The sequence below is a fragment of the Cetorhinus maximus genome, chromosome 10 (genome assembly GCF_964194155.1).
Source record: "Cetorhinus maximus chromosome 10, sCetMax3.hap1.1, whole genome shotgun sequence".
Taxonomy (NCBI): Eukaryota; Metazoa; Chordata; class Chondrichthyes; order Lamniformes; family Cetorhinidae; genus Cetorhinus; species Cetorhinus maximus.
This window is the reverse complement of record NC_135888.1, coordinates 144419387-144435251: the sequence shown is the minus strand read 5'-3', so window position 1 is coordinate 144435251 and position 15865 is coordinate 144419387. Positions and strand designations below refer to the sequence as shown.

The 15865-nt window shown below is 46.3% G+C and overlaps 1 protein-coding gene across 3 annotated transcripts in view; it reads right to left on the bottom strand.

Annotated features, from left to right (window-relative positions):
- Window positions 1-15865, bottom strand: part of arap3 (ArfGAP with RhoGAP domain, ankyrin repeat and PH domain 3) — a 328942-nt gene that overhangs the window by 83726 nt on the left and 229351 nt on the right. For all 3 annotated transcript variants that reach the window (XM_078551238.1, XM_078551241.1, XM_078551239.1), the window contains 2 exons: window positions 3495-3600; window positions 1125-1272 (listed from right to left, as the gene is read on the bottom strand). In XM_078551238.1, the coding sequence (XP_078407364.1) occupies window positions 1125-1272; window positions 3495-3600 (254 nt within the window). The remainder of the gene's footprint in view (window positions 1-1124; window positions 1273-3494; window positions 3601-15865) is intronic.

Sequence of the window (15865 nt, the reverse complement as noted above, 5' to 3'; positions counted from 1 at the left end):
AGATCCCAGGTCATAGGTGAGTGATGACAGAGGGGTCACAGGGTGCGAGGAAGTTGTGAGGGTAGCTCTCAGCAGGCTCTCCTTTCCAATTCCAGGTCCCTCGATCAGATCCTGAGCGACCACCACCTCCCCACCCCTACCCACACCTGCCTCAACCCCGGGAGCCCACGACAACCCCACACAGGTTTGCTATTTGGGCTTCTGATGTGGCGAGCCCCCTGCCCGCCACTGGGTTAATACCAGCAGAGGCAGGATGAGGCCCTTGAATGGGCATTAATTGCCCACGTAAAGACCTCAATTGGTGGTGGGGGTGGGAAGGCCATCCATGGGTCTTCTTGTCACAGGTTTAATTGGGAAGAAGATGGGAAAGTGAGTGGGGTTCCCCACACGACACCCTCCTGCCTGATACCAAACTCGCCACAGGGAAGGGCATTAAATTCTGCCTGTAGAAAAAGACCAAAAAAAAATCTCAAACCTATTGTGTCCAACTCATCCACTAGATAGCGCAGCTCTCTCCCATGGCTCTAGTAAAACTCACCTCTGTGATGGCAAATGACGACCAATTTCAACAATAATGGTCAGAAATTCCTCCCAGAATTATAGGACAATCAAGCAAGCAAACTGCAGGCGGCGGCGCAACATGACTCATTCTGACTTAAATCTTCCAATGATACCCAGCCTCTATTATTTCACTTCAATATCCTCCTCACTCCAGGTTCTCGTTAACACAGCAACACGTTTTGCCTTTCTCTCCTGTCACACTTTATGACAGCTCTCACTTCATTCTAGATGTTGCCTTTTTGGTTTCTGAGCCAACAGAAAAATTCTCAAGCTGAGTTCCAACAGGGGCGATTAGGGGGCATAAGGTCAAACATTGTGAAGCTTCAATGTCTCCTACTCCTTGTGAAGTGTCATCAAAAATATTCAACATCTCACATGTAACTAGCTGATGTCACATGCTCGATCTCTGCAACCCCCTTCCATCTCAGTTGTCTAAGAGCCCCTGGTCTCTCGCAATTTCTGAGAATGCTTTGTATATTTTGACATTAGAACCCAGATACCATGTGGTCCAACAGACACAGCATTCATTGTGTTAATGATATAATCCAGATGTAGTTACTTACATCAAACACTGACACATAATTATCAATCAGGTCTTCAATCACTCTGACTTCCTGCTCCCCTTTCCCATCCGTCTGAAACAAGCTGGGAGCGAAAAGCAGCGACAGGTTCTTGGTACACATCTGGTTCAGGTCTGCACATTTCTGAACCCTGTCCACATGGGGAGATGGAAGTTTAAACGTTACTTGTGTACAATGAGATTGTCATGTCTCCCTTATCTCATTCCAAGTGCTGCCTTCTGGGTCAAGAAAAAAAATACTCGACAGGACAATCGAAATAAGGTGGAACACTGGAGCTCAGTGCCTGATTCCATCACAAGTGGTCATTGCAGCATTTTCAGAGTTTTCTTACATCCCTAGTTAATGAATATGATTTTAACAATATGCACAGCATGGATTTGATCACTGGATCAGCCATTCCCAAAAGCTTCTTCGCATAATCACAGAATTTTAATGGCACAGAAGAGGCCATTCGGCCCATCGTGTCTGCACCAGCTCTCCAAACGAACAGTATGACCTAGTGCTATTGCCCTGCATTTTCCCCGCACCTCTGCACATTGTTTCTATTCAAGTAATCACCTGATGCCCTCTTGAATGCCTCGATTGAACCTGCCTCCACCACACTTCCAGGCCGTGCATTCCAAACTCAAACCACTCGCTGTGTGAAAAAGTTTTTTCTCACGTCACATTTGCTTCTTTTGCAAATCACTTTAAATCTGTGCCCTTTTGTTCTTGATCCTTTTACAAGCAGGAACAGCTTCTCCCTACTCCCTATCCTCTGTCCAGTCCCCTCATGATTTTGAACATCTCTATCAAGTCTTCTCTTAGCCTTTTTCTCTCCAAGGAGAACAGTCTCAACCTCCCCAATCTATCCTCATAGCTGAAGTTTCTCATCCCTGGAATAATTCTTGTAAACCTCTCCTGCAGTCTCTCCAATGTGTCCACGTCCTTCCAATAATGTGGCGCCCAGAACTGTACATAATATTCCAGCTGAGGTCTAACGAGTGTCTTATATAAATTCAGCATAACTTCCCTGCTCTTGTACTCTATGTCCCTATTAATAAAGCCCAGGATACTATATGCTTTATTAACTGCTCTCTCCACCTGTCCTGCCACCTTCAATGATCTATGCACATATACACCCAGGTCTTTCTGCTCCTGCACACCCTTCAAAATTTCACCCTTTATTTTATATTGTCTGTCCATGTTCTTCCCACCAAAATGCATCTCACACTTCTCCACATTGAACTTCATCTGCCACCTATCTGCCCACTCCACCAACTTGTCTATGTCCTTTTGAAGTTCTACACTCTGCTCCTCACAATTTACAACACTCCCAAGCTTCGTATCATCTACAAACTTTGAAAATGTCCCCTGCACACCAAGATCTAGATCATTAATATATATCAGGAAAAGCAAGGGTCCCAATACCAACCCCTGGGAAACTCCACTACAAACCTTTCTCCAGCCCGAAAAATATCTATTCACCATTACTCTCTGCTTCTTATTTTGCAGCCAATTTTGTATCCACATTGCTACTTTCCCTTTTATTCCATGAACAATAACTTTTCTCACAAGTCTATTGTGTGGCACTGTGTCAAATGCCTTTTGAAAGTCCATGTACACCACATCAACAGCATTACCCTCATCGACCTTTTCTGTTACCGCTTCAAAAAACTCCAGTAAGTTAGTTTAACATGATTTCCCCTTTAGAAACCCACGCTGACTCTTCCTTATCAACCCATATTTTTCAATTTTCCATTCTTATCCTGTAACATGCATCATAAATACAACCCCTACTCGTTTCCTCAAACCCCACCCAAATATCTGCTCTGCAAACAGGAGGATATACTATAGCAGAACGACACTCCAATGTTAATATATTACACATGAACACAGAAAAAGTTGCAAACACTCAGCAGATCATACAGTATCTGTGGAGAACAAAAGAGTTGATGTTTCAAACTGATGATATTTCAATAGAATTGCATCTATAGTATTTTGCTCTTGTTCAATATATTGTATCTTAGTTTTATGTGAAACAAGTAAGGAAAGAGTCATTTGTAGAGTCAGAGGGAATTGAATTGTGAACAAACACATGCGCCAATTGGAAATCTCATCACCATTTCAGAGAGGGCTTTTGAGTTGACATTTAACTCCTAGGATATTACAGAATAATAGTGAAAACTTTGCTTCAGGAAGCCATTCTGATGGTCAATGTACTAAGTTCATGCAGCATCTGCAACATCTTTTGCAGCATCAATATTGATTATAACAATTTCTTGAAAAGCTCTAACCAAGATCCTGCATCCTTCAAATGTAATTGTGTAACTGCCCCCTGCTGAAACAACTGATAAACTTAACAAGTCTAACCTGTATAGGTGACCAATCAGAGCAGCAAGAGTCATTCTGTTGACTCTTGGGAGACCACGAATGTTTTCTTTGTATTGCTTCAGTCTCTGGGATTTGTGAGGAATCTCTGAAAAAAAGGATGAAAACAAGTCATGGCATTTTGCCTTTCTTCTTGAGGTGTGTGTAAAACTATTTGTCTGAATTTGTTTGGTGCTCTATATTTGGTCAATATCTATTGGAGATACTTGCTGACAATAGCGCAGATATGATACCTTAAAAAAGAGTATTTTTTTATTCATTCATGGGATGTGGATGTCGCTGGCTAGGCCAGCATTTTTATTGCCCATCCATAATTGCCCTTGAGAAGGTGGTGATGAGCTGCCTTCTTGAACCGCTGCAGTCCATGTGGTGTAGGTACACCCGCAGTGCTGTTAGGGAGGGAGTTCCAGGATTTTGACCCAGTGACATTGAAGGAACAGCAAATCTAATGATGACCATGAAACGGTCATTTTAAAAACCCATCTGATTCACTAGTGTCCTTTAGAGAAGGAAATCTGACATCCTTACTTGGTCTGGCCTACATGTGACTCCAGCAATGTGGTTGACTCTTAAATGCCCTCTGAAATGGCCCAGCAAACCACTCGTTCTCAAGGGCAATTAGGGACAGGCAATAAATGCTGGGCTAGCCAGTGACGCCCTCATCCCATGAACAAATTAAAAAAAAGATCCCCTGGCATGCTGGTGATGGTAAAGTGGGAGATACGCCGGGCCAGGCCATGAGGTTACAGATTGTGGTTGAGTATAATTCTGCTGCCTCATGGATGCCCAATCTTGAGCTGCTGGATCTGTTCGGAATCTAAAACAAAAACAGAAATACCTGGAAAAACTCAGCAGGTCTGGCAGCATCGGCGGAGAAGAAAAGAGTTGACATTTCGAGTCCTCATGGCCCTTCAACAGAACTGAGTAATATTAGGAGAGGGGTGAAATATAAGCTGGTTTAAGGTGGGGGGGGGGGGGAGAGAAGTTGGGTGGGGGGTGGGGGGAGAGAAGTTGGGTGGGGGGGTGGTTGTAGGGACAAGCAAGCAGATAATCAAAAGATGTCACAGACAAAGGAACAAAGAGGTGTTGAAGGTGGTCATATTATCTAAACGAATGTGCTAATTAAGAATGGATGGCAGGACACTCAAGGTACAGCTCTAGTGGGGGTGGGGTGGAAAGACTGACAGGGCATTACAGGTATGGATTTAGAAATAATGGAAAAGGTGGGAAAAGAAAAATCTATATAAATTATTGGAAAAAAACAAAAGGGAGGGGGAAGAAACGGAAAGTGGGTGGGGATGGGGGAGGGAGTTTAAGATCTAAAGTTGTTGAATTCAATATTCAGTCCGGAAGGCTGTAAAGTGCCTAGTTGGAAGATGAGGTGCTGTTCCTCCAGTTTGCGTTGGGCTTCACTGGAACAATGCAGTAAGCCAAGGACAGACATGTGGGCAAGAGAGCAGGGTGGAGTGTTAAAATGGCAAGCTATCTACATTGGAGAGACCAAACGTAAACTGGGCGACCGTTTTGCAGAACACCTGCGGTCTGTCCGCAAGAAAGACCCAAACCTCCCTGTCGCTTGCCATTTTAACACTCCACCCTGCTCTCTTGCCCACATGAGGACTCGAAATGTCAACTCTTTTCTTCTCCGCCGATGTTGCCAGACCTGCTGAGTTTTTCCAGGTAATTCTGTTTTTGTTTTGGATTTCCAGCATCCGCAGTAGTTTTTTGTTTTTACCTCTTTGTTCCTTTGTCTGTGACATCTTTTGATTATCTGCTCCTATCACTGCTTGCTTGTCCCTACAACCACCACCCCCCTCAACTTCTCTTCCCCCACCCCCCCACCTTAAACCAGCTTATATTTCACCCCTCTCCTAATATTACTCAGTTCTGTTGAAGGGTCATGAGGACTCGAAACGTCAACTCTTTTCTTCTCCGCCGATGCTGCCAGACCTGCTGAGTTTTTCCAGATAATTCTGTTTCTGTTTTGGATTTACAACATCCGCAGTAGTTTTTTTTTTCTCTGTTTGGAATCTATCCCATTTAGCACGGTGGTAGTGCCACACAGCAGTATGGTGGTCGCTCCTACCAATACTGTCATGGACAGATGAAGGCAGATTGGTGAGGATGAGGTCAAGTATGTTTTTCCCTCTTGTTGGTTCCCTCCCCACCTTCTGCAGGCCCAGTCTAGCAGCTCTGTCCTTTAGGACTTGGCCTGCTTGGTGTGTGGAGGAGCATCGTGTCATCAGCTGGGGCATTGTTGCAGGGCGGGGGAGGATGCTGCAGTATGATCTTTCCCCAGTATGAAGTTTAATATATATAAAATTAAAGAAAGTGTAAGAATTGCTGTCATAATGACATAAGAAATAGCAATAGGAGGAGACCATTCAGCCTCTCGAGCCTGCTCCGCCATTCAGTAAGATCATGGTTGATCTTCTTATGTTTCGATTTCCACATTCCCATCTAACCCCGATAACCTTTGATTCCCTTGCCTGACAAGAATCTACCTCCCTCTGCCTTAAAAATATTCAATGACTCCGGCTCCACCACCTTCTGAGGCAGAGAGTTCCAAAGTCACACAACCCTCTGAGAGAAAATATTTCTCCTCATCTCTGTCCTAAAAGGGTGACCCCTAATTTTAAAACCGTGCCCCCTAGTTCTGGACTCACCCACAAGAGGAAACATCCTTTCCATGTCCACCTTGTCAAGGCCATTCAGGATCTTGTATACTTCAATCAAATCACCCCTCACTCTTCTAAACTCCAGTGGAAACAAGCCCAGTCTGTCCAACCTTTCCTCATAAGACAACCCACTCATTCCAGGTATCAATCTAGTAAACCTCCTCTGAACCGCCTCCAATACATTTACATCCTTCCTTAAATAAGGAGACCAAAACTGCACACAGTATTCGAGGTGTGGTCTCACCAATGCCCTGTATAACTGAAACATAACATCCTTACTTTTATGTTCAATCCCTCTTGTAATAAAGGATAGCATTCCATTAGCCTTCTTAATTACTTGCCGTATCTGCATACTAACATTTTGTGACTCATGTACTAGAACACCTAGATCCCTCTGCACCTCAGAATTATGCAGCTGTTCTCCATTTAAGTGATACTCTGCTTTTTTATTCTTCCTGCCAAAGTGAACAACTTCACATTTTCCCACATTAAACTCCATTTGCCAGATTTTTGCCCACTCATTCAACCTATCTACATCCATCTGCAACCTCCTTATATCCTCTTCACAACATACTTTCCTACCTATCTTTGTGTCATCTGTAAATTTAGCTCCCATGTCTTCACTCCCCTCATCTAAGTCATTGATATAAATCGTAAAAAGTTGAGGCCCCAGTACAGACCCCTGTGAGACTCCACTCATCACATCCTGCCAATCAGAAAAAGACCCATTTATGCATACTCTCTATCATCTGCCAGCCAGCCAATCTTCTATCCATGCTAATATGTTACCCACTACACTATGCGCTTTTATTTTCCATAATAATCTTTGATGTGGCACCTTATCAAATGCCTTCTGGAAATCCAAGTACTTTACGTCAACCGGCTCCCCTTTATTCACTGTGCATGTTACTCTTTCAAAAAACTTCTTTCAGAAAACCATGTTGACTCTTCCCAATTGCCTTAGAACTCTTTTAAGTGCCCAGCTATATTTACCTTAATGATCGATTTTAATAACTTCCCCAAGACAGACGTCAAGCTAACTGGCCGATAGTTTCCTGTTTTTTGCCTCCCACTCCTCTTGAATAGAAAGGTTATATTTGCTACTTTCCAATCTGATGGAACCTTTCCAGAATCTAGCAAATTTTGGAAGATTAACACCAGCGCATCAACTAACTCATTAGCCACCTCTTTTAAGACCCTAGGGTGTAGTCCAATGGGACCCAGAGACTTGCCAAACCACAGCTCCATCAGTTTGTTCAGCACTGTTTCCCTAGTGATTTCAACTTCACCAGTTCCTTTCTCCTGTTCACCTCCTGATTTGAAGCTTTTTATCTCGTACAGATCAGGACAGATGCCTGAACGCCAAATTTGAAAGGGAGCAATAATTAATACTGCATGATAAAAGGGTGCTGATTGGTTGGCAAGTCAACTCTGATTGGGTGAGGTGTTGCCATGGAGAATGTATCAAGGAGCTACTGTCCCACAGGCTTTTGTTTAATTTAAAAAAGGAGATGTGATGCCTGGGCATGTTCCTTTTGCCTGCAGAGGGTCCCTATGCATGAATATATGTAGCTTCTTGCAAACCTAAGTGAGCCACATTGTGAGCCTTCAAGCTCAGTACAGGAAGTTAGGAGATAAATTAAAATGCAGGACCTCAAATGTAGTAATCTCAGGATTACTCCCAGTTCCACGTGCTAGCGAGAGCAGGAATAAGAGGATAGACCAAATGAATACGTGGCTGGAGAGATGGTGTAGCCGGGAGGGATTCAGCTTCTTAAGGCACTGGGACCGGTTCTGGGGAAGGTGGGACCTGTACAAACTGGACGGGCTGCACCCAGGCAGAGCTGGGACCAGTGTCCTTGCGGGGGCTTTTGCTATTTCTTGTTGGAGAGTATTTAAACTAGTGTGGCAGGGGGATGGGATCCCAGGAGTAGGATCAGATAGGTCAGATTCAGATCAGAAAAATGGAGGTAGAACATTAGCTAGGGACGTTGTGATAGACATGGAGTTACAGGAGAAGCAAAGTTTACAAAGTGTCCAGCAAGGGAAATTGACGGGGTTAAACTGTTCATACTTCAATGCAAGGAGTATTACAAACAAGGTAGATGAGTTAAGGGCACAGGTAGACACATGGCAGCAGGATGTCATTGCTATAACGGAAACCTGGCTAAAGGAGGGACAAAACTGGCAGCTTAATATCCCTGGTTATAGGGTCTTCAGACACGATAGAGTAGGAGATAAAAAAGGAGGGGGGGTAGCACTAATGGTTAAAGAATCAATTCCGGTTGTGAGAAAGGATGATATACTATAAATGGGTCAACAAACGAGGCTTTATGGATTGAGCTTAGAAATAAAAAAGAGGCAGTCACACTACTGGGAGTATACTACAGACCCCCAAATAGTGGAAGGGAGATAAAAGAACAAATATGAAGACAAATTTCTGCTTGTGAGAACAAGAGGGCAATAATAGTAGGAGACTTCAACTATCCTAATATCAACTGGGATTCAAACAATATAAGGGGCACTGAGGGAGAAAAATTCATGCAGTGTGTCCAGGAAAATTTTTCAACCAATTAGTGACAAACCCAACAAGAGGAGATGCAATTCTAGACCTAGTCTTGGGGAACGAAGAAGGGCAAGTGGGTGAAGTGACAGTTGGCGATCATATCGGGGACAGTGATCACAATTCAGTTAGATTTAGCATTACCATGGAAAAGGACAGAGATAAGGCAGGAGTAAAAGTCTTGAACTGGGGGAAGGCAAATTTTGCAGAAATGAGAAAGGACTTGGCTGAGGTGGACTGGACAGCACTGCTGGAGGATAAAACAGTGGAAAACCAGTGGGAAGCACTAAAAAGCGAGATCCTAATTGTACAAAAAAAACAAGTCCCCTACAAAAATAAGAGTGGTACTGCCATATCTAGACCTCCCTGGTTGTCTAGAGGAATACAGGGGAAGATCAAACAGAAAAAGAAAGCGTATGATAGGCACAAAGAACTAAGCACTGCAGATAGCCTAGACAAATATAGGAAGTGCAGGAATGAAGTAAAAAAAGAATTAAGGAAATCAAAGAGAGGGCATGAAAAAAGATTATCTAGTAAAGTTAAAGATAACCCAAAGGTGTTTTACCAATACATTAATGCTTAAAAGGTTAGTTAAGGAAAAAGTGGGACCTATCAGAGATGAAGATGGAAACTTGTGTGTAGATGCTGAGGCTGTGGGAAGGGTTTTGAATGAATATTTTGTCTCCGTGTTTACAAAGGAAAGGGAGGATGTAGATATAGTAGTCCAGGAGGAACACTGCAAGATATTGGACGGGATATTCATAAAGAGAGAGGAAGTACTCGAAGGGTTGAAATCCTTGAAAGTTGATAAGTCACCAGGGCCAGATGGATTGTTTCTGAGGCTGCTGAAGGAAGTCAGGGAGGAGATAGCAGATGCTCTGAGGATGATTTTCCAATCTTCACTAGATACAGGGGAGGTACCGGAGGACTGGAGAAATGCAAACATAGTTCCATTGTTTAAAAAAAGATCAAGGGAAATGCCAAACAATTATAGGCCAGTTAGTCTTACATCGGTGGTGAGCAAATTAGTTGAATCAATCCTGAGAGATAGGATTAACTGTCATGTGGAAAGGCATGGACTAGTCAGGGATGGTCAGCATGGATTTGTTAAAGGAAGGTCTTGCCTCACAAATTTGATTGAATTCTTTGAGGAAATGACAAGAAGGGTTGATGAAGGTAGTGCAGTGGATGTTGTGTACATGGATTTTAGCAAGGCATTTGACAAGGTCCCACATGGGAGATTGGTCAGGAAAGTAAAAGCCCATGGGAATCAGGGTAATGTGGCAAACTGGATAAAAGGTTGGCTTTGTAACAGGAAACAAAGGGTAATGGTCGATGGATACCCTTGCGAATGGAAAGTTGTCTCAAGTGGTGTTCCACTGGGCTCGGTGTTGGGACCCTTGCTGTGTGTGTTATATATTAACGATTTGGATGTGAACATGGGGGGCACGATTGGGAAATTTGCAGATGATACAAAGATTGGCCGAGTAGAGGATAGTGTAGAGGATAGTCATAATCTCCAAAACGATATAGATGGGTTGGTGGAGTGGGCGGTAAAGTGGCAGATGGATTTTAACATAGAGAAGTGTGAGATCATAAATTTAGGGAGGTCAAACAGTTACAGGGATTACACAATAAATGGGAATATACTAAGAGGGGTAGATGAAGTGAGAGATCTTGGCTTACAAGTACACAGGTCGCTGAAGGCAGCAGTTCAAGTAGACAAGGTCGTAAAGAAGGCATATGGAATGCTCTCCTTCATTGGTAGAGGTATAGAATATAAAAGTAAGGATATAATGTTGGAATTGTATAAAACACTGGTGAGGCCTCAACTGGGGTATTGTGTGCAGTTCTGGTCACCACATTACAGGAAGGACGTAATAGCTCTGGAGAGAGTGCAGAGGAGGTTTACAAGAATGTTGCCAGGGTTAGAAAAGTGTAGTTATGAGGAGAGATTGGATAGGTTGGGGTTATTTTCCTTAGAACAAAGAAGGCTGAGGGGTGACTTGATTGAGGTGTACAAAATTATGAGGGGAATAGATAGAGTGGACAGGATAAACTTGTTTCCCTTGGTGGAGAATTCTAGAACCAGGGGACATAGATTCAAGATAAGTGACAGAAGGTGTAGGGAGCACATGAAGAACTTTTTTACGCATAGGGTAGTGGGTGTCTGGAATTCGCTGCCCAGGTTGAGGCAGAAACTCTAAACTCTTTTAAAAAGTACCTGGATCTGTATCTTAAGTGCTGTAAACTGCAGGGCTATGGGCTGAGTGCAGGAAGGTAGGATTAGAAAGGGCACCTGGGTGTCCTTGGGCTGGCATGGACAAGATGGGCCAAATGGCCTCCTTCTGTGCTGTAACTTTTCTATGGTTCTAAAAGGCAAAAAGACTGCAGCCCCCAGGTTTAGTGATGGGCCCCTCGAGTGCCTTTTGGATGCAGTGCAGACTCGCCGTGATGTCCTCTATCCCCGCTCTGGCCGCAGGAGGGGCAGCAACATCACTAATCCAGCATGGGAGGGGGTGGCAGTGGTGGTCAGCGCCAATGCCCTGCAAAAGAGGCAGCCACCCGGTGCCGCTACAGGATGAATGGTCTCATCCGTTCCGCCAGAGTCACTCACTCTTCTCATCACTCTCAGCTCACACACTCACAAACCCATCACACATCCACAGGGATCTCACACCTCAAGGGACAACACCACTAACTCTCACACACACCCTCACATCTCCATCAGGCTCATACCCTCTGGAGCTCACATCCTCATCCCGTCCATGGCTCCGCTCACCGCACAAACATTCCGCCCAGTGCCATGTGTCCTGCTCACACTCTCTCCATCTGTTTCCATGGCTCACAACAGCAGGGAGAGGTCCCAGACCAGGACAGAGTGACCCACATTAGACCCCTCACTCACTTTGAGGAACGTGCCATCGCGCTGACTGGTGAGGGCGTGGACCATGCCTGCAGCGATGGTGAGGTCGGTGGTGAACATCCTCATGAGGATCCTGCACCACATCATCCCTCTCTCAACACAACTATGAGTGCCTCTCTCTCCTGCTTTTGACTCTGCTGCCATGCACTAATTATCTCTACTTTGGTTCACAGGGAGCTCTGCCAAGTGACCAACACCCTCAGCCAGACAGTCCCTCAGCTCCATCCACATCCTCACCTCCAGCCAAGAGGACATCTCCTCCATTGAAGGGCTGGAAATAAGCAGCCTAGAAGACCCGTCACAGCGCTTACCCACACCCTGCACCAGCGCAGAGACACACACCTCGGTGGGACCTAGATCTAGAGCAGGCTTGGGTTCACAATCTGGTGGTCACCGCACGGACACGTGTTCACAGCAGGAGGAGGCAGGTTCAGCCGAGCTCCTGGCCATTTGGAGGACTGCTGGGGAAGAGGTCCAAGTCAGATGATGAGCATCTGGATTCGGCCTTCCAACTCATCGTGGAGAGTCAGTAGAAGGTGTGGGAACATCATACAGCCCTCAACAGAGTGGCATGCGAGTTGGAGGAGTGCATCTGCCTGCTCTCTGGTGAAGTGGTGCCCATATGTGCGCATATGGAGGTCTCCATGGAGAAGATGGCGGATGCCAGGGAGACCCTGGTCCAGTAGAACGCGGAGATGTGCGCAGATCTGCACTTCATCGCGGGAACCATGGGTGAGTTCCTGCAGTGGCAACGCGAGCGGGAAACAGGGCACCTCACCATCCCTTCAGATGCTCCTTCCCCTCGAGGAGTCAGACCAGGACCATCTGGCACCCAAAGGGAGGAGGAGTGGCAGATGGACACCCCAGGTCATCCACTCAGGAATCTCAAAGGCTGTCCTTTCCCTCCAAGTCCTCTTTACCTGCGACCCCCTCAAACTCGTCCCTTGTCACCGCACGGGGAGCAGCTGGCCCACAGGAGTACAGTCAAAGAAAGATGGGGCCCTCAAGACCTCGGCTCTCCAGAGGACCCACTCCGCAGACATCAGAGGCAACAGGGCCAACCATTGCACAGGCTATGCTGCGGATGTCAGGGCAGCACCTAGAAATCTAAGGCATTCAAAAGTTAAGAAGTTCTGATCACAGTTGGTTGCACAAGTGAACACATTTTGTCACTTTACAATCTGGAAACATATTCACTTTCACTGAGTAATGGTGTTTTTCAGCTTCATTGACAGGCTTTGCGAGTCCTCCCCCTGCATCCCCCCTGACGAGCAGTTCAGCTGCACACAGCAGGCCCACAAGTGATTCTGGAGGGTGAAGTGTGTGTGAGGCAGGGCCTTTTGGAGCCTCATACAGGTGTCTCCCACGCACGTGGATCCTTTCCCCTTCACACTCACCGCAATGTCCTGAGTATTTTCAGTGCTGCCCTCTGGGGTTCACTTTCAGTGTCCATCTGAGTCGACCTGCATCTCCGCCCACCCACTGACCTCACTCCCATGCAGCACCTGATCTCGCCCACCACGATACTCATTTCATTTTCGATTTAGCAAGCATGGTAATGCTACAATTTTTCATGCACTCCCCCATCCTTTCCTCAGTCGCCCATTTCCTTTCCCCCATCACTGTCGACCCCCCCGGCATCACCTTCCACCTCCCCTCTGTGACCTACCAGCCACAACCCTTCTCCATCGGGGATGTCAAGGTGAACGTGCATGTTCCCTTCCTTCCTGAAAATCCCGCCCCCTCCACATTCACCTCCCCGACCTCCTCCTTCTCACCCCCAGGGCCTGTGTCTGCCTCCGAGTCCCCACCAACCACTCCCCCTGTCCCTTCTACTGATACCATCGTATCCTCACCCTCCCACCTTATCGCCTCACTCTGCCCTCGGTCATTCTCACCATTCCCTCATACCACGCCCACCCTCAGTTTGCTCCCCAGGAGGCAGTCATGGACTCATCAGAGGCCTCCCTTGCACGTTCACATGGACATCCTCGTCCCCTTGGAACTCCTTCCCCACCCACCCCTGGAAATCCTTCCCCTCAGACTCTCCCCACCCCTTAGTCCTTCCTCCATCATGATTGCTTCAGACACCCGTACTTCTTCCTCCACCCTTACTCCTTCCCCCTTCCCAACTCCTTCCTCCACTCTTACTCTTTGCTCCCCCAAATTCCTCTCCTCTCTGCACTCCTTCCTCCCTCAGGACTCCTTCCCCTCTCCACATTCCTTCCCCTCTCTGCACTCCTTCCTCCCACCGGACTCCTCCCCCCCCGGACTCCTTCCCCCATCCGAACTCCTTCCCTTACACCTTCCTCCCCCCTTACAACTATCTCCCCAGTTGCTAACTTCTCCATCGTAAACCCCTCCTCCTCACCCGTAGAACCCTCAACCAATCTCATCCTCCCAACACCTTCATTCCCCCATCTCAACCTCACCCCCACCGATACCTTAGTTCCCCCCAACAACCTCACCCCCAACGACACCTTTTCCTCTCCTAGTCGACCCCAGACCTTCCTCTCCCACCCCCCCAGTACATCTTCCTCTCCAAAACACAGCTGGAGCTTCCTCTCCACCCCCTTGACCATCATCGCTTGTGAGCAGACCCCCATTGGTGACTTTCCACCTTCCGCGAGCTGCTTTGCAGTGGAGCCGTGTCCATGAGAATCCACTCAGCATGCCAGGGACGCTCCTCCAGTGTGCTGTTGGTTTTGGGCTCCAGCATCTTCTGCTCCTCAGTTGTCCGCGATGTGAGCAAGTCCCGGGCCATAAGTCCCGACTTCTGTATTTCACACTTGTGAAGACGTGTTCTGCACCGGCATGTTTCCCCGCCAATGTGGGTGGACGATCCAGTGGGGGGGATGATTCCGGTGGGCTGGCCTTGTAATGATATGGAGATGATGTTCCAGGCATCCGAATGCGGCCTGTCATTGACGGGCAGCGAGGATGATTGCAAACTGGTTTCACAACATTGTGAAACTGATTTTTGTCTGCTCAAGCCTCCAACATGCCCGACACCAATGGGCACAGAAAATTCCCAATGTCTAACACAGGCCTGAGATCTCTAACAAGGTCGATCTTGGTTCCAAAAAAATCATGGAGATTTATCAAGGATGGCTCCTTAAAGAAAAAAATTAAGTTATACTGGTTACTATATTGATGGCAATGGATAGAGTGGACTGGATGCTGAATGTCCCAATGCATATAAGGATAAATTCAGCTATTCTGTGCTGCCAGAAGGGAGTCCCATTCAATGGAGGCATAAGTTGGAAACAAATAATTATATAATAGCATATCAACAATTCTCCAACCCAATGCTCTTGCCAAGCCAGATTCCATATTGTCAACACAGGGTTGATGAATAAACCCTATGCTCCTTAAGGCAGCTCACCACTACCTTCTCAAGGGCAGATATGGATGACAAATACATGTTGGCCTTGACAGCGACGTTCATGTCCCATGAACAAATGAAAAACAAATGTATAGCTAGAACTTTGGACGGGGTTGGTAAAAATGAAACTTCCTTTTTTGCTTGGACGAACACTCAAATGTTGGGTTGCAGTCTATAAGCATTCCTGCATAATTTTTAATAAATTAATTCTTTGGATGTGGGCATTGCTGGCAATGCCAACATTTATTACCCATCCCTAACATCCCTTGAGAAGGTGGTGGTGAACCATCTACTACTTTGTGGCTATAGGCCATTTCAGAGGGCAGTTAAGACACATTGCTGCGGGTCTGGAGTCACATGTAGGCCAGACTGGGTAAGGACAGCAGATTTCCTTCCCTAAAGGACAATAGTGAATCAGATGGGTTTTTACTACAATCTGGTAGTTTAATTATTATTAATGAGACGACCATTTTATTCTAGAATTATTAATTAATTGAATTTTGTCGGGCTCCAGCGTCTTCCGCTCCTCAGGTGCCCGTGATATGAGCAAGGCCCTGATGGTAATCCTGACTTCCGCACGTCACACGTATCAAGGCATGTTCTGCACCGGCGTGTTTTCCCATCAATGCGGGTGGACGATCCAGTGGTACGAGGAATGGTGAGAATGACTGAGGGCAGAGTGAGGCGGTAAGGTGTGAGGGTGAGGGTGTGATGGTATCGGTAGAAGGGATGGCAAGGGTGGTTGGTGAGGACTCAAGAGGCAGACACGGACCCTGGGGGTGAGAAGGAGGAGGCCGGGGA